This window comes from Lampris incognitus, chromosome 12 (assembly GCF_029633865.1).
Source record: "Lampris incognitus isolate fLamInc1 chromosome 12, fLamInc1.hap2, whole genome shotgun sequence".
NCBI classification, from domain to species: Eukaryota; Metazoa; Chordata; class Actinopteri; order Lampriformes; family Lampridae; genus Lampris; species Lampris incognitus.
The window spans coordinates 52,541,953-52,561,563 of NC_079222.1; the positions used below are offsets into that span (position 1 = coordinate 52,541,953).

A 19,611-nucleotide genomic window follows, 5' to 3' on the forward strand; every position below is an offset into this window, starting at 1 on the left:
ACGACCCATTCTTTAACAAATGTTTGTAAATGCAGGCTGCATGGCTAGCTGCTGGATTTTATACACCTGTGGCAATGGGTCTGAATGAAACACCTGAATTAGATGATTAAGAGGTGTGTCCCAATACTTTTGTCCATTTAGTGTAGCTTTCTTTTCATTATATGTGCCATTCGTCCTTTTTTTTGTTTCTAATTCATTAAGGATGCTCGCATTCATTCGTTTCTTTGTCCAATGTATTCGAAGCATCCTACGATAAAGCCACATCTCTGCAGCCTCAATCCTGTTTACCATCGCTTTTTTCAAAGTCCAACTTTCAGCTCCATATGACAACACTGGCCAGACGAGGGCTTTAAGTAGACTGACTTTCGCTTCTTTTCTTATTCCCTATCTTTCCATATTATTAAGCCAAAAAAAGAAGATAAAAACCCTACATTAAGCAAAAAAAAACAAAAACAACCCGGAATATCCAAATTCCAAAATTGAAACTGAATACCTACCCAACCTCAATGAATGAATATCCAAATACCCAGGTATTCTGGTGTGGCCTTGTACTTTCTGGAGTGGAACACATGGAAAACAATAACATAAAACAACATAAAATCACGAATCATCAGTACAAAGGCACAACTGCCTGACACGTGAACTATAATTCCAATAGCTATTCTAGTGTATTCATCCATTATGATGTCTTCTAGTGCAGCATCACGTCATAGGACAGCATACTTCTATCCCTTGCCATTTAACGTGGTTATTCTTTTTCACAGCTATGGCATGGATCTGCAGGCTTTCGTCAGTTGTGCCTCCACCTGTTGTAATTCTGTCTTTTCTTCTGTATGCCGTTTCCTTTGCGTGTTTGGTTTGGTGATAAGCTGTGCCATCAGAGTGCCAACCTTTCCCTCAGCTTGTGTGGCGAGTGGATCGGCATCATCCTGCAGAATGTTCGCCACCGCAGACAGTTTTCCCCCCTTCTTCTTCCCATTGTGCCAAGTTTGAAACGCTTCTTGAACAAAATACACCATGCCTTGTATACTTTGTCTGGTACCAATTTCAGCCATGCTGTGAAATCTTGGTTGAAAAGCCAATTTTCATTGAATTTGCACTTCCCCATGTCATCCGGGGCACAGTGACAGCTAGCTAGCTGTCGACAGTGGCTCCGCTGTTCTGGGCATCCTGGCTGCAAACAAAATATGAGTGTTGTTGGTTCAACTATTCTGATCTGTGTGACGTTAATTCTGGAGGCAGAATTGTTGAAAGCCTGCAGACTGATGCCATAGCTGTGAAAAAGACTCACGCCATAGCTGTGAAAAAGGAAAAGTTAAATGGCAAGGGACATATTCTGTTTTGTAAGCATGTTGTCCTATGATATGATGCTTCACTAAAGGACTATTCAGAATTAAAGTTCTCAGCCGATTGTGCCTTTTTACTGCTGCTTCATGTTTTTTACTGATGCTTCATGGTTTTTGAAGTAGATCATTAACTTTTTCACTGGACCAAAAAAAGTCACGTTTTATGTTACAATAAACATTTAGACAAAATTGTACCTAACCCTAACTAATTGATGTGGGGGGGGGGGGTTTCTTCAATTTTGGTTATTGTAAAATTGGTCTTAAAAGTCTGGGTTGCATTAAAAATGTTCCCCATGTTACCTCCGGCTTGGTCGGGCGTCCCTACAGACACAATTTGCTGTGTTTGCGGGTGGGAAGCCGGATGTGGGTATGTCTCCTAGTTGCTGCACTAGTGCCTCCTCTGGTCAGTTGGGGCGCCTGTTCGGGGGGGGGGGGCTGGGGGGAATAGCGTGATCCTCCCATGTGCTACATCCCCCTGGTGAAACTCCTCACTATCAGATGAAAAGAAGTGGCTGGTGACTCCACATGTATCAGAGGAGGCATGTGGTAGTCTGCAGCCCTCCCCGGATCAGCAAAGGGGGTGGAGCAGCGACCGAGACAGCTCAGAAGAGTGGGGTAATTGGCCAAGTACAATTTGAGTGAAAAGGGGGGAAAAAAACAAAATAAAACGTCTTAAAAAGTCTAAAATCTAAATTGCCTTAAACTGTAGGAGCCCTGCTGTAGTTTATGGAACAGTTCTGTTGTAATATTTCACAAATACCCTCTCATAAGGTATAACAGTGGGAAATAAATATGGATTTTACTTTAGTTTACGGTACAGTTCTGCTGTAATTTGTCCCAAATTAAAGCCCGTGGGACTGTTTTCTTAATCCCACTTCTGCTAGATTTCTGACGTTTGCTGCCTGCGCCCACAATGTGTGTGTTACCCTCCCGCCTGCAACCACAATGTGTGTGTTACCCTCCTGCCTGCAACCGCAGTGTGTGTTACCCTCCCACCTGCAACCGCAGTGTGTGTTACCCTCCCACCTGCAACCGCAGTGTGTGTTACCCTCCCGCCTGCAACCGCAGTGTGTGTTACCCTCCTGCCTGCAACCGCAGTGTGTGTTACCCTCCCGCCTGCAACCGCATTGTGTGTTACCCTCCCGCCTGCAACCGCAGTGTGTGTTACCCTCCCGCCTGCAACCGCAGTGTGTGTTACCCTCCCGCCTGCAACTGCAATGTGTGTGTTACCCTCCCGCCTGCAACAGCAACGTGTGTTACCCTCCTGTCTGCAACCGCAGTGTATGTGTTACCCTCCCGCCTGCAACTGCAATGTGTGTGTTACCCTCCCGCCTGCAACAGCAACGTGTGTTACCCTCCCGCCTGCAACCACAATGTGTGTGTTACCCTCCTGCCTGCAACCGCAGTGTGTGTTACCCTCCCACCTGCAACCGCAGTGTGTTACCCTCCTGCCTGCAACCACAGTGTGTGTTACCCTCCCGCCTGCAACCGCAGTGTGTGTTACCCTCCCGCCTGCAACTGCAATGTGTGTGTTACCCTCCCGTCTGCAACAGCAACGTGTGTTACCCTCCTGCCTGCAACCGCAGTGTGTGTGTTACCCTCCCGCCTGCAACTGCAATGTGTGTGTTACCCTCCCGCCTGCAACAGCAACATGTGTTACCCTCCCACCTGCAACAGCAGTGTGTGTGTTACCCTCCCGCCTGCAACAGCAACATGTGTTACCCTCCCACCTGCAACCACAATGTGTGTGTTACCCTCCCGCCTGCAACAGCAACATGTGTTACCCTCCCACCTGCAACCGCAGTGTGTGTTACCCTCCCGCCTGCAACCGCAGTGTGTGTGTTACCCTCCTGCCTGCAACAGCAATGTGTGTGTTACCCTCCCGCCTGCAACAGCAAAGTGTGTTACCCTCCTGCCTGCAACCGCAGTGTGTGTGTTACCCTCCTGCCTGCAACCGCAAACATTCTAACCTTTCACACTTGCACAATAGAGCTCCATTGATCCAGTGTCTTCTCCCGTCCCGCAGGGAAAACACGTTATTTTACTGTGTAGTATTGATAAATAGGTGTGGGAATCACAGAGTAACTCATGATACGTTGCCCACGGTAACAATAGGATCACGATACTGCACTACTTGATACATTGCAAGACAGCCATCTACAATACATCACGATATGTGTAAGTGAAGAAGAAAAGATGCCCCTAAGCAGACAAAAACTAGGAATTATTATTCACTGCATTGTGGTGTCAGTTACACAGAATGTACAACAGAGTGCATAGAGTCTTAGCTTAGTGACTCTTTAACACACACACACACACACACACACACACACACACACACACACACACACACACACACACACTGACTGCAACTTCACCATGTCCACGTGTGTCATCATTCCAGGGTAAAGTATTCCTAAGGTGGTAAAAGACTGACTGCCAGACAGCAGAACACTTCTGGGTTAAAATGTGTAAAGGAAGGTTACAACTATGCCTCACTAAAACATTTTCACTCTGTGTAAAGTAAATTTACAGAAAAAAAAACCCCAAATACATTAATGCAAAAAATACACATTTCTCTCTCAAAAAATAATACACACATGACAAAATACACACCTTTGTTCTCGTCTCTGCATACAACACTGGAATATCTTTTACATTGAAATATTTTCTACTCGCTGTGGCATCTTGGTTCCAGTGTGTGAAGCATTTGGCGAAAACCTTCATTCTTGACTACACTGTATGGGCGAAGGTCTGTGCAAATGAACCCAGTGATGGACCAGTAATACTGGTGCCCTCAGCGATGTAAAAGGAAGCTTTGCTTCAACATGAAAATGACCGGGACTTCACCCCTACCTGAAACCACCATGGATGGTCAAAATGACCACCGCGGTTTTTAAACTCTATATTGTGTCAAGGTAAATACCCAACTGGGATATTAGTGCATTACATATGTTAGTGTGTCGGTTATGAAACCAACTGACACCAAAATTAACATTTTAACAACTTTAATACTGTTTTAAACAATTTAAAATGGCCGCTGTCCAATGCCTGTAAATACTGCAAGGCCTTGGTGGTAGTCACGGTGCATCTGTAACGGCGTCTGTAACCAGACATGTTGCAATAATCAAACATCAACTTTAGACTATTTGTCTGCACTGAAGAATGCTAGTGTGTTTCTAAGACACCGCAATGAACTTCACGAAGGAAATTATGCAACCAACACACATAAATACTGACATGACGCGACCAGCACACGTCATAAATACTGACATGACGCACACCATCACTCACAAATTATGAGACGGCCATGTTGACTGTTCATGACCGTTTTAGGTAGAGCTCATCATAATTTTTTTTTTGTGCAATTGATCCAAAACTGATTTTAATTCAAATATATACAGTTTTAGGAGCATTCGGGGGCGGAAGGTCTGTATCTTTTTTATTCCACAAAGTTATTAAACTTTGAAAATCAAAGACGGGGTCATTCTAGTGTTAGATGGTGTGATGTCTCAACTGGTATGGGAGTAGAGCAGGGGTGGCTAACCATGTGCCATGGAGAGCCATGTGTATGCAGGTTTTCATCCAAGCCGGACTACACACTAGCTGATTTCACTGTTTGGCAAGCCTTCAACCAAACAGGAAGACTGTGTCTCTCATGGCTTTCCATGGCACACGGTGCGCTCCCGCTGGAGTTGAGAGTCGAGGAATTGTGTTTACCTACAAACTCCACAGGACTCCAGGCTTTGAGGGACATGTGACGTAATGAGCAGATGTGGTTGGTGTGTAATAAGAGTATAATGTGGTGTAACAGTGTTTCAGTATATATATTTTGGGTGTAATCCAGCAGTATATGTACGGTGTGTAGTTAGAGTATAAGTGTTTATTTACTGTCTAATAAAGAATAAATTACTTACACCTTTTTTTTAATTTGATACAAAGTATGGCTCGTCACTGTTACGTGTCACTAGTGTACTGGACCGTAAAATAACGTGTGACCGCAGACTCATTAAAGTTGTCTAAAGTCAAGTTACTCTTTAGTCACGATGTTCCAAATAACATGTCCACATGTTTTTCAACTGTCCACAGATTTGTTAAAAGTTACAAAAAGTTTGGTGGACCACTTGAAAGGTAAGTCTCAACATTTATCAGCTAAAGCCCCCCCCCCAGTGGTTGGTTTTAGTGAAGCTCCACTTCTGTTTTCAGATAGCACATCAGTGTAGCGTGCTCCATCTGAGCGCTACAGTCAGAAGAGTTTAGTTTCACTCAACATCTACAGACGCTACAGTGAATCTCAGCATTGTCCGGGAAGGAATTTAAACTTTAGTTCACTGCTTGGCACCCAAACACAACACGTTCCCAACACATTGTTTTCTGGTATTTTCTATCTAAAACCAACCATGCATATTATGCTCAGTCAAAGCAAAGAATTGTTTAAAGTGGTATTTCTTTAACACAAGCGAGTGGTAAATGATGGATGACTAGTGCACATGTTCTCTGTAATTTACCCGATCACACATGGTAGATGGAAAAAAACAATCACTTAACAAATAGCCTGTATGTGAGCATTCCTGCCTTATGCTGCTCAAACATAATAAGGCAGAAATTAGATCTGCTGTTTCTCTTTAATTATTTATTTTCTAAAAGTTATTATTTGTAATTTGTGGATTTTGTTGGTTTTTAGAAGACTTTAGTATAGGAAATATCAGTAGTAAGTGAAGAAATTATGAAACATGACAACACGCACAAATGAGCAGGTGTTCCACGCTACTCACCCCCCAACACACACACACACACACACACACACCCACCCACCATGTCTCCCTATACTTTTGGGGACCCCTCATTGACTACATTCATTCCCTAGCCCTTAACCCTAACCATAACCATCATAACTGCATGCCTAACCCTAACCTTTGCCCTAACCATAACCATCATAACTACACGCCTAACCCTAACCCGTACCCTAACCATAACCATCATAACTACATGCCTAACCCTAACCCTTACCCTAACCATAGCCATCATAACTACATGCCTAACCCTAACCCGTACCCGTACCCTAACCATAATCATCATAACTACATGCCTAACCCTAACCCTAACCCTTACCCTAACCATAACCATCATAACTACATCCCTAACCCTAACCCTTACCCTGACCATAACCATCATAACGACATGCCTAACTCTAACCCTTATCCTGACCTTAACCCAATCCTATTTCTAACCTTAGCCCTTACCCTGACCTTAACCAATCCGATTTCTAACCCTAACCCTTACCCTGACCTTAACCCAATCCTATTTCTAACCCTAACCCTTACCCTGACCTTAACCCAATCCTATTTCTAACCCTAAGCCTTACCCTTACCCTGACCTTAACCAATCTTATTTCTAACCTTAACCCTTACCCTGACCTTAAGCCAATCCTATTCCTAACCCTAACCCTTACCCTGACCTTAACCCAATCCTATTCCTAACCTTAACCCTTACCCTGACCTTAAGCCAATCCTATTCCTAACCCTAACCCTTACCCTGACCTTAACCCAATCCTATTTCTAACCCTAACCCTTACCCTTACCTTAACCCAATCCTATTTCTAACCTTAACTCTGACCCTTACTTTAACCCAATCCCATTTCTAACCCGAACCTTTACCCTGACCTTAACCCAATCCTATTTCTAACCCTAAGCCTTACCCTTACCCTGACCTTAACCCAATCCTATTTCTAACCATAACCCTTACCCTGACCTTAACCAATCCTATTTCTAACCTTAACCCGAAACCCAAGTCCTCACCCTAAAATAGGCGCTTTTCCTCATCAGGAACCCACAAGGTAGGCGGTTTCAGCTTTTTTCTATCCTAATGGGGACCAAATATCCACATTAGGATAGAAAAAACTGGTGTACACACACACACACACCTTCAAAGTAAAGGTACATACCCATATGTGTCATGTGATGAGGAGCAGTTGGGCTTTGTTGTGTTTCATGACCAATATGTCAGAAACAGAGTAAATATTCAATTATTGACTAAAACCCATTAGATAAAGCAACTATGGACCTAAGAAAACAAAGGTTTTAATGTATTGGACCAGTATTTCATGAAAATTGTCCTTTAAGGAATTGTCCAGTTATAAATGCTCAACAGTTAGCTAATGAAAATCTTTATTTCTCAGGCTGGACGCAATTGCTCGCGATGCTGAGCTTGTAGATAAGTCTGAACATGACCTGAAGCGCTTAGCAGAGACTGTTCACAACGGCTGTGTAAGAACCCTCCAGGAGAACCCCTGTGGACTAGAGAAGACCTCAGGTTAGAAAACATTTTCCTTTCAGTTATTCATCCCTCATGCTGTTAAGGCGCAACTACTCCTTTCTGGAACAGTCTACAGTCATATTGGGTCTTTTCGGGGATAAAAGACTCAGGCCCATATTCATAAAACTCAGCAAGTTTAACGACACCGTTGTGGGTAAGAGCATGGCGTTAGGCATTTTTCCAGATTGATTAACGCAGATCAGTACCTCACTCCAACCACTTGGCACAATTTTGACCACACCGAAGTCGCTTTTTCCGACTTTTCAGTGCCTCGCATGAAGATTTTCAAGCGCTGAACTCGCAACTTTTCTTCATCTTTAGTCTTAGCTTTGAAATCTTGGTCAATTACTTCTGTTAATGACCGGGATATCCTAATATGAACCTTTTAACATGGTCCATGACCAGAATCACACAATTTCAGATCTGCTTTATATGCCAGACTTGCTACCAGTTTAGTTAGCCATTTATACTAATGTGGCATACTAGCACAGGAATCACCTTAGCATGGCCTAGATCTTCGCTTACCCTAGTAGTTCACCCTCATCATAACAAAAAAGCCCCCTTGCTGCGTGTTCATTGCCTTTCATGGACTGTCATGAGTGCTCCAGAAGGTCGCGGTGCTCAAAACTAAGAAAGTTGCACTTTCTTCGTCCTTAGAAGAGAACGAGTACTGTGGAAATGACACAATGCTACCATGAATCCCAAACACTGAGCTAGCATCCGCCCAATGCGGTTCTGTTTAGCAGGCTGCTAATGAAGGGCTTAACTGCTATGACTTGCTAAACCAACACTGGAGACAGACAACCCTTCACTGGGGATACAAGCTGTGAGTATTTCCCTTTGGCATGAACTAGGTGCAAAACCTAAAACTAAATCCATCTGACACAGAGAAAAGATTGAATGCTCTGTGATTAGTAATGCTACTGGCTGCCCTGCCCTGCCATCCATACATAGTCACTCCTTTACCCTCGTGCTAAACAGACACCATCCAGACTGTTCTGAAAGGAAGAAAAACAGGAATCCTCCCCCACCACAGTCTCTACAACTGGACAACACATTTGAACCACTGTGGAATGAGCTCAGATCACCATCAGCATGTAGCGCAGGATTAATCTCCACTGAGGTGCAAAGGAAACTGTTCCTCCTCAGTCAGGACTGAAAGGTAAACTCAGCATCCCTTATGCTTGCTGCATTACATGGAATCCAGTAAATGGCAGATGGCAAACCGGAAGTCATTATTATGGATGAGAGCAGAAAAAGTAAAATCAGACGACACCGGCAAATTATGCCAAAAAACGGCAGACGGCACTGCTGTCCAAAGGTAAAATATTTTAACTTTTTGCCATCCTCCAGGACCAAATTTACAACCGGCTGTTATGTAGCACATCACAAAACCGAAAAGATGGCAGATTTATTTCATAGGTATATGGATTGACAGAATAGCTGTATCTAATTAACACTAGAAAAACCAAAATTTGGATTTTCAAAGTTTAATAACTTTGCGGGGGGGGGGGGATACAGACCTGCCGCTCCCTTAATTCTCCTAAAATTGCATATATTTGCATAAGTTTTAGATCAGTTGCACAGGGGAAAAAAAGTCATGATAAGATCTACCTAAAACGACCATGAGCGGTCAACATGGCCACTTGTAATTTGCGCATGATGGTGTGCGTCATGTCAGTATTTATGTGTTAGTCACATCATTTCCTTCGTGGAGTTTGTTGCTGTGTCCTAGAACCACACTAGCGTTCTCCAGTGCAGACAAATAGTCTAAAATTGATGTTTGATTATTTCCAACATGTCTGGTTACAGACGCCGTTACAGACACACCATGACTACCACCGAGGCCTTGCAGTATTTACAGGCATTGGACAGTGGCCATTTTAAATTGTTTGAAAATAGTATTAAAGTTGTTAAAATGGTCGTTTTGGTGCCAGTTAGATTTATAACAGACATACTAACATATGTAATGCATTAATATCTCAGTTGGGTATTTATCTTGACACAATATAGAGTTTAAACACTACTGCGGTCATTTTGACCGCTTGTGGTCATTTTAGGTAGGAAGGAAATCCCGGCCGTTCTAGTGTTAAATAAAACAAACACAAAAACACGTTTGTACAAACCATCCTGCCATTCTTTCGTGCAGTTTGGGATGTTTCCCATTCCGTTTTGCCACCTGCCTTTTCCCGGCTCATGGATTTTATGTGAATGCCACATTAGTGAGGCCCGTCAAAACACACCAGCTGAAGCACCGACACACCCCCAAGCCTGGAGTTCTAATCCTGGTGATTCTGCTAGTTGAGATATTAAGATATTTGTGATATCTAATCGTGGTGATTCTGCTATTCGAGAGGTTAACAACATTAGCAGTAACAGTACTGAATCTGTTAGTAAAAAAAACAAAACTAGCCGGCCTGGTCTGATTTGGTGTGTCTAAAAAATTTTTTTTTAAAAATCAGCAAATCTTGTGTGCTCAACCGCCTGTGAAGAAATCATTGCACATGTGTATTAAATGGTATTTCCCAAGAGCAGCCAGAATTGCTGGGAAAAGGTTTTATTGAACAACTAGAGAAGTTAAGCTCCCTTGACCTACAGGCGTCCATTGCTGGTCCTCTACTGTGTGTTGGTGGAAGAGCAAACAAATCCAGCAGGCTGTTGGACTGAGTACTGGGCTTTCAACCATGTGTACCTTCTGTAATGTGAACTGACCATTTCAATCCACTTTGGGAGCACAGACACCTCTTTAAAACAGAAGGACTCAGCCTGAACAGATTGTGAATGTTGTTCACCTGTAAACGCTTGTGATGCGTTGGTTGCCTCACGTGTAAACTCTTGTGATGGGTTGGTTGCATCACCTGTAAACTCTTGTGATGGGTTGGTTGCATCACCTGTAAACTTTTGTGATGGGTTGGTTGCATCATCACAGGCTTCCAGTCAGATGAGCAAACAGTGACATATTGACTACTGCTGCGCCTTGTACAGCTTTGTGTCATGTAGTTCTAAAGGTAAATAACAAAATACAATATGAGCAATGGAAATCCCGTCAAAAATACAAATAAACACAAATCTTACTTCTGTTGAACATAAAGGTCTTACTTACTTAGGGAACATGAAGGTTAAACCTAATTATTTTTGTTGGTGACCTTAAACATAAGTAAGTATGATGAAATATCTACTGAGTACTGAAGTAGAAATTCTGGAACAATACAAAGTACTACAGTGAGAGTATGTAAGGAGGATTCGCCCATTCCTCACCAACGAGACGGCACAGGTGCTCGTCCAGGCTCTGCTCATCTCTTGGCTGGACTACGGCAACTCCCTCCTTGCTGGTGCCCCGGCGTCAGCCATCAGACCTCTGAAGCTTGTTCAGAAACCGCCCTAAGTTCTCCCACACAACTCCCTTCTCATGTCCCTACACTGGCTCCCAGTAGCTGCTCGCATCCAGTTTAAGATTCTGGTGCTAGCCTACAGGGCAGTGAAAGGAATAGCTCCTTCCTATCTCCAGGCCATGGTCAAGCCCTTACACCCCCGTCTGACCACTTCGCTCTGCTGCCTCGGGACACCTGGTTGCCTCGTCGCTCAGAGGCCCCAACTGCCGACCGACCCGGTCACGGCTCTTTTCTGTCCTGGTCCCACAGTGGTGGAATGAACTCCCCACTGATGTCGGGACAGTGGAGTTGCTGCCCATCTTTCGGCGCAGGTTGAAAACTCACCTCTTTAAGAACTACTGCCCTGTTACTTGCTCGTAGCACTTACTGTATTCACCCATTTAAAAAAAATTCTTTCTCACGCTTTTACTTTAGCACTGGTTTTGCTCTTAGATGCTTGTTTAGAGAGAAGATGCACTTATGACCTCTGATGACTAGTAGTTCTCCTGATTTCCTATGTTAAATGATGCACTTATTGTAAGTCGCTTTGGATAAAAGCGTCGGCTAAATGACTGTAATGTAATGTAATGTAAATGTAGAAATAATATACAGTGAACTCTCATTAATGAGAGAATGCAGTTTATACATGATATACAGTTTATCCATCATATGCACTTTTTACACGATATGCAGTTTGTACGTGATATGCAGTTTTTACATTGTGGTGATACACAATTGAGGGTAGATTCACCAGGGGCTGCTGCTCCTTTAAGGCAGAAGTTCAGAGTGCTGACGTAGGCACTGCTTAGAGTTTCCGAGGTGGAGCCATGTTTTCCGCAGCCTAGCGGTTAGCTGGTTTCCACAAGAGATTGTGCTGTATCGGTGTCATTTTGTGTGGCGAGTAAATGGAATTGACTCGACTCGATCTCTCCGTCTCCTCATTCCTGCACTCCCACATTGGTGACCCCGCACGTTGACAACGAACATGTCGACCCAAAGCGATGACGACACCGCTCCGGCTCTGAGTGATGCTAACGGTATGGCTCACGTTAGCGCTAGCATCTCAGCAGCAACGGTGAAGTTGCCCGACTTTTGGCAGCAGTCCCCAGCCATGGTTTCAGCACATTGAAGCCCAGTTCAAGCTGGGAGGAATAATGCGGGACGTTACGAGGTATTTCCATGTGGTGGCAGCGTTAGATGCCCAGACAACGGCCCGAGCTATGGGGCTACTGGAAGCCCCCCTGGCTGTGGGAAAATATGGTGCACTCAAGACATTCCATTTGCAGCTCTTCGAGCTGTCGGAAATGGAGAAGGCGGATCGCCTGTTGTCATTCAACAGACTCGGCGATAGCAAACCTTCTGAGCTGCTGGAGAAGATGTTGGCCGTTTTGGGCTCGGCGGATCCCTCCTTCATTTTCACCCATATTTTTCTACGGCAGCTCCCAGCGCCTGTGCGCACTGCGCTAGCCAGCTCCCCCTCTCCTCCACCAAAGACTACCGCGCTCTGGATGCGGAAGCGGACAGGATTTTCCTCGCCAACCGGCAGCAGTTCGTTTATGCGATGCTCCCCACCCAGACCTCACCCCCGCCTCTGGAGGACGCAGCGGGCACCGCGGCTGCGTTGGCTGCCCGCCGCCAGCGTGACAGCGGGTTGTGTTATTACCACAACAGGTTTGGTGCCAGGGCCAAGCAGTGTCGCCCGCCATGCAGCTTCATCGTCCAGGGAAACGCCAGGGCCAGTGCTCAGTAGCAGGTATGAGCGCCGGTGAGAACAGCAGGCTGTTGTTTATCAAGGATGCCTTATCTGGCCGGCGGCTGCTGGTCGATTTGGGCGCTCAGCGTAGCATCCTGCCTGCATCGGCCGCGGACACCATGGCCGGCAGACAAGGCCCCCGATGGATGCCACGAACAGCACGCCCATATACCTACGGCACCAGGTATGTGGAGGTGTGTTTCGGCTGGCGGCGTTTTGGCTGGGACTTCGTTATGGCCGCAGTGTCGGTTCCCCTCCTGGGCATGGACTTCCTGTGCGCCTTCAGGCTGCTGGTGGATGTAACGAACTGTCGCTTGATTGATGCTGTCTCTTTCGCTACATACCCGTGCACACTGGGAGGTGCAGGGACGCTCGGCCTGTCAAACATGCTCGCCGCCGGAGACACATATCAACAACTGCTCGCAGAGTTCCTTGACCTCACCACACCTGCGTTCTCGTAAGCGGTGGCTAGGCACCGCGTGGAGGACCATATTGCCACCGACGGCCCCCCGGTCTAAGCACGTGCTCGGCGCCTCGACTCTGCTGAGCTCACGATCGCCAGGGAGGAGTTTGCCACCATGGAATGCCTCGGCATTGTGCGCCGCTCGGACAGCCCGTGGGCCTCCCCCCTGTACATGGTTTCTAAGGCTAACAGCAGTTGGCGCCCCTGCGGCGATTTTCGTCGCCTGAACAACGCCACAACCCCTGACTGGTACCCCGTCCCGCACATACAGGACTTCTCCGCCCACCTGGCAGGGGCCACCATCTTTTCCAAAGTAGATTTGGTGTGGGGCTACCGCCAGGTACCGCTTCACCATCAGGACATGCCCAAGACAGCAGTCATCACACCATTTGGACTCTTCGAGTTCCTGCGGATGCCCCTCGGTCTCAAGGGGGCAGTGCAGACGTTCCAGCCGCTGATGGACTCTGTGCTACGGGATATGCCGTTCTTGTTAGTTTACTTGGATGACATTCTCGTGGCCATCGCATCCGCAGAGGAGCACCTGACATAGCTCCGGCAGTTGTTTGAGCGGCTCAGTGCGCATGGACTCAATAGTCAACCCAACCAAGTGCCAGTTTGGCCTGTCATCCATTGACTTCCTCGGCCACCGCATCTCCCTGCAAGGAGCCGTTCCGCTTCCTGCCAGAGTGGACGCCGTCGCCAGTTTTCCACGCCCCGCACTGTGAAGTCCCTGCAAGAGTTCTTGGGCATTGTGAACTTTTATAACGGGTTCATTCCCCACGCAGCTCGCCGCATGCGGCCCTTGTACGAGGCCCTGCGAGGCAAAGAAGCCAAGGGCGAGGTAGACTAGTCCCTGGGGATGGACGAAGCTTTCGATGACGCCAAGGCTGTGCTGGCCAATGCTGCTTTGCTGGCGCACCCGTCCCCCACTGCCCCGATTGCCCTCACGACCGACGCCTCTGACTATGCGGTCGGGGCGGTGTGCGAGCAGTGGTTGGGCGGCACCTGGCAGCCCCTTGCCTTCTTTAGCAAACAGCTTAAGGACAATGAGCAGAAGTACAGCACTTTCGACCGGGAGCTCCTGGGTCTCTTCCTCGCCTCCCGACACTTCAGGTGCCTGTTGGAAGGCTGCTGTTTCACTGCCTTCGTCGACCACAGGCTGCTCACATTTGCCATGGCCAAGACCTCCGAGCCGTGGTCTGGACCCCAACAGCGTCAGCTCTCTGCTATGTTGGAGTTTACCACGGACATCCGGCACGTGGCTAGCAAAGACAACTTGGTCGCTGTTCCCCTGTCATCGACCACGTCAACTGATGTGGCCCGGGCATTCGTCGGGTCCTGGGTGGCTCATTTTGGCACGCTGGCTGACCTCACCTCTGACGGGCCCGCAGTTCACGTCGGAGCTCTGGACTACAGTTACGGAGGGGCTGGGGGTGAAGCTCCACTGCACCACAGCGTACAACCCGCAGGGCAACGGACTTTGTGAGTGGTTTCATCGGTCTATGAAGGCCGCTCTTCATGCCAGCCTCACAGACAACAACTGGGCCGATTGCCTCCCATGGGTCATGCTCGGCCTTCGCTCTGCCCCCAAGACAGATGTCCAGTCCTCAACTGCCGAGCTGGTTTATGGCCAGCCGCTGCATGTCCCCGGTTCGGTTTCTCCCAGATGCTGTGGCCCCCTGGTCAGCAGCTTCTCATCGGGCTGTGGCCCGGGACAGTGCCAACGCTTTCGCTCCGATCCCTACATCTCACCGCTGCCTCCCTCAGTCCTTTGTCCCCAAGAATCTGCTGTCGGCCAGGTACATCTTCATCCGCCACAACAGCCACCGTATCCCCCTGTAGGCCCCCTACGACGGGCTCTTCCGCGTCCTGGAAGCGGGGCCTAAGAACTTTGTGGTGGACATTGGGGGCAAGCCGGAGCAGGTCTCGGTGGACCGTCTCAAGCCTGCCCAGTTGGAACTGAGTAGGTCAGTCGAACTGGCCCTGCCCTCGCGGCGTAGATGGCCCCCTTCTCAGGCCCCTGGCCCAGCCTCAGCCCCTGCCTGGGCTCCGGCTCTCTCCCCTGCTCCCGCCCCGATACCCATTCAGCGCAGCCGTTTTGGACGACTGGTCCGCCCCCTGAGACGTGGACTGTTTCACTGAGGACTTTTCGCCTGTTGGCTGTTTGTGTTTCACTGACTACTTTTGTTTTACATTACTGTTTTGCATTTTTTCGTGATGGTGAATTCTGGGGGGGCCTGTGTGGTGATACACAATTGAAGGTAGATTCACCAGGGGCTGCTGCTCCTTTAAGGACGACGTTCAGAGTGCTGACGTAGGCACTGCTTAGAGTTTCCAGGGTGGAGCCATGTTTGCAGCAGCCTAGCGGTTAGCTGGTTGCCACGAGAGATTGTGCTGTATCGGTGTCGTTTTGTGTGGCGAGTAAATGGAATTTACTTGACTCGATCTCCGTCTCCTCATTCCTGCACTGCCACAACATCATATGCAGTTTTTTATATCATATGCAGTTTTACATGATATGCAGTTTATACATGATATGCAGTTTTTACATGATATGCAGTTTATCCATCATATGCAGTTTATACATCATATGCAGTTTTTACATCATATTCAGTTTTTACATCATATGCAGTTTATCCATCATATGCAGTTTTTACATCATATTCAGTTTATACATCATATGCAGTTTATACGTGATATGCAGTTTTTACACGATATGCAGTTTATACATGATATGCAGTTTTTACATGATATGCAGTTTGTACATTTGAGATAAAACAGATGCTAGCCAGACAGTTAAGATACATGCTTGTCTTTTCACAAAAGTTAAATTTTAGATATCCACATAGATAATCCCAAAGACAATATTAAAGAATTTTGTGGCTTTTGGGTCTGGCGTCCGGGTAGCGTAGCGGTCTATTCCGTTGCCTACCAACATGGGGATTGCCGGTTTGAATCCCCGTGTTACCTCCAGCTTGGTTGGGCGTCCTTACAGACATAATTGGCTGTGTCTGTTGTTGGGAAGCCGGGTGTGGGTATGTGTCCTGGTCGCTGCACTAGTGCCTCCTCTGGTCCGTCGGGGCGCCTGTTCAGGGGGGAGGGGGAACTGGGGGGAATAACGTGATCCTCCCATGCACTACATCCCCCTGGTGAAACTCCTCTCTGTCAGATGAAAAGAAGCGGCTGGTGACTCCACTTGTATCGGAGGAGACATGTGGTAGTCTGAAGACCTCCCCGGATCAGCAGAGGGGGTGGAACAGCGACCAGAATGGCTGGAAAGAGTGGGGTATAGGCCAAGCACAATTGGGGAGAAAAGTGGGGAAAAATCGTAAAAAAGAAAAATCCCTCATCTTATTTGCCATGCTTGATAATTTGATGAATCCCCCAACATAGTTACTCCCTGACCTCCTATCTGCCAATAAGATTAATGAAATCCTATCTTTCTTCAGTGACAAAGTCAAAAATAAAAGACTGGCCAACAGTACCTTCCTGTGAAGCGCAAGCACTGCTACCACCACACAGAAACAGTTTGGTTAAGATGTCAGTATTCAGTGCTTTTGACAGTAAAACTCTTGAAGTAGGCAGCACCTTAAAAGATCAGGTGGGTGTATTTCTTAGATCTTTTTGTATTGTCCACATGGTCTATGTGAAGACTGAAACCAACAGTGATGTTCTCCTGCTCACCAGCAGCCATGTTATAGCCAACATCAGAGATGGCGGCATTATCCAAGCCCTTCACCTCCACTGGGTTTACTCTGGAGTGTGTTCACAGACGGCAACAGCAACAAGTGTGTTCTGTGTAAACAAGACCCTGCGCATGCTCAGGAATTTTAGTTTGTGAACACAAACGCGACACAGGCCGGATTTACAGCACTCACTTGATGAAACTGAAATGACAACTTTTGCATTTTGGGCAATTTACAACTTCTTCCAAAATTTAAACTATTTATTTGTCACGTGTGCAAAATAACATTGAGTCATTCTGGATAATGCAATGTGCGTGAGGAGGAGTCAGGTCAGGAACATATGCAAACACAAGTAATAACATTGATGAAAAGACGTTAATAGAGGATAAAATTACTAAAGTAAGGCAATAGTAAAGATCTTTTTACAAAGATCAGTGTTGTACAGTGCTTCCAAGGCTAGAAAGGTATGCCCCGTTCTCTGCAAAATGCAATACAGTGCAAATCTTAGCTGTCCAGTGCAAAGTAAAACATGAGCAGTAAGCACCAGCAGCAGTATGGTGCAAGGTAGCAGTAGATACATGTAGCAATAGATACATAGTACAGTCATGTTAATAGCTGTTAAATAGCCTGATGGCCTGGAGCTAGAAACTGAAGTCTACAGGTTCGACACTGGATGCTCTGGTATCGCTTGCCAAACGGCAACAAGGAAAAGAGTCTGTTTGCTGGGTGACTGAGGTCCATAATGACTTTACGAGCCTTCAGGCTTTGTGTGTATGTAAGGCTTAGGAGCTTACTGGCAATGATGTGCTCGGCCGTCCTCATCACTCTCTGGAGAGCCTTATGATCGCAAGCAGAGCAGCTGCCATACCATGCAGTTATGCAACCAGTCAGGATGCTCTCATTAGTTAATCTGTAAAAGTGTGTGAGGATGTTAGGAGCCATTCCAAAGGTCTTTAGCCTCTTCAGGAAGTAGAGGTGTTCTGGGATTAAAGTTCTCCACGGAGTTCCGTCAACTGGATTCCAGATAGGCCATGTATGAAATCAGGGTGGGGTTTTCCTTATAAGACTTAAGGCTTGGACATACTGTTGTGTTATCTGTTTAATTATGTGTGCATAAGTAATGTAACTGCTAGACAACTTTATATTTTCAACAAGTAAGTATTCTTTATCAATTATTGCATATGAACGTAACTCACTCCACGGAGTAAGTAATCAAAGAGAGCAAGGCTCAAGCTCGCCCCAGAGTTCACTGCATGGGCTAAACCATTACTCAGTCTGATGGGGGGGGGGCTATACAGATTATACCACATCTCCCCTTTTAAGTTGAACACGTCGGAAAACCTTTTTTTCCCTCTCTAAACTTGAAGGCCAGGGTAGACTACCTGTACCTTCTGAGTCAGTTGAGGGGATTATTCTGCCCACTCCTGACAGCTGCTCAGCCTTGACCCGAATTAATTGTCCATTACAAGTCCAGTCTTTGTGGCTTCACTATTGGCCTCCCAGATCTGGTTTTGGATGTAGTGAGTTCTGGTCTGGCACAGGGTGTTTGTTTCTTTGGAGTGTGTGTGGGTGCAGAGTCTGCAGGCACCCGGGGGCTACCCTATGTGGTGCTGTTAATCTCAGTCCCATCCATAGGAACAAGATGATGCAGGTTCCTATGAACTGTACCATGGGGCACATCAACCATGTAGGAACATGGTGTTGAGTATTCTCAACACCATGTTCCTACCACCATTTAGCTACAAAGTCAGAAAAAGAGCTTGATGAGTACTACTAGTAACTAGTACAAATTACGTGAGTAATAGTCCACTACCAACAGGTATGTTTAGCCTTTCAGGGTAAACAGCCCCATCCCCAGCTTTTGCCAGGGTCTCTCTAAGAAATCTGTTGGGGTCAGTGGCTCTGTGTGGTTTTTACGCTCTTTGATGCATGTTCTATAGTTCAGTACAAGTTCTAAAGTAAATATAGGGAAAAAAGGGAGTGGGGAAAAGAAAAAAGTGTGTGTGTTAAAACACCATTATTCATACATCTTGCCATCCACCTCCCCAGAGCCCTCTTTCTCGACCCCAACCTCTCATCCACGCCGAACAGGGGCATGCATGGTATTGCGTAGCCTTAACAAACATGCAAACAATTACTGCCCTGCCAAGTGGACATTTGGAGGGGGAAAAAAGTGTCGGCACTTAGGAACATTAGTGAACCATTTCAGTGGGAGAACAACAAGAAACAGTTCCAGTGTATTCAGGCAGTGATAGCTTGTCTAGCATCAGCCAGGTAATATTGTAAAGTGCAATTTATGCAAATGGTGTCATTTCCATGTAATTACTATTCTCTTATCAAATACGTTGTATGAGCTGGAGTTTCAGTGAACAGCTGACAACAGGCTGCGGTGGCTAAAAACTACTAACTTAGCATAGCAAGACCGGCTAATAACAAACCGGCAGGCCAAATACCATTCCAGCAATGTTAAACAAAATACATTAATCATCAAGTAAATGAATATTTCCATGTCGACGTAACTATCACCCTTTTCCTTTGTTTACCCACAAGTGACGTTAGTAGTAAAAGAAAAGTCCAGCATTTGTTTTGGTGCACAGGTAATGCTAGCATTAGCAATCAGAGCTAGGCTATAGTCGGTCAGCTAGCATAGCTAGTTGTTATCCCAGGAAGCTAACAT

At 46.4% G+C, this 19,611-nt stretch overlaps 1 protein-coding gene across 3 annotated transcripts in view; it reads left to right on the forward strand.

Annotated features, from left to right (window-relative positions):
* Positions 1 to 19,611, forward strand: part of chd1 (chromodomain helicase DNA binding protein 1) — a 145,268-nt gene that overhangs the window by 75,195 nt on the left and 50,462 nt on the right. For all 3 annotated transcript variants that reach the window (XM_056290539.1, XM_056290540.1, XM_056290541.1), the window contains exons 24-25: positions 5,436 to 5,477; positions 7,525 to 7,658. In XM_056290539.1, the coding sequence (XP_056146514.1) occupies positions 5,436 to 5,477; positions 7,525 to 7,658 (176 nt within the window). The remainder of the gene's footprint in view (positions 1 to 5,435; positions 5,478 to 7,524; positions 7,659 to 19,611) is intronic.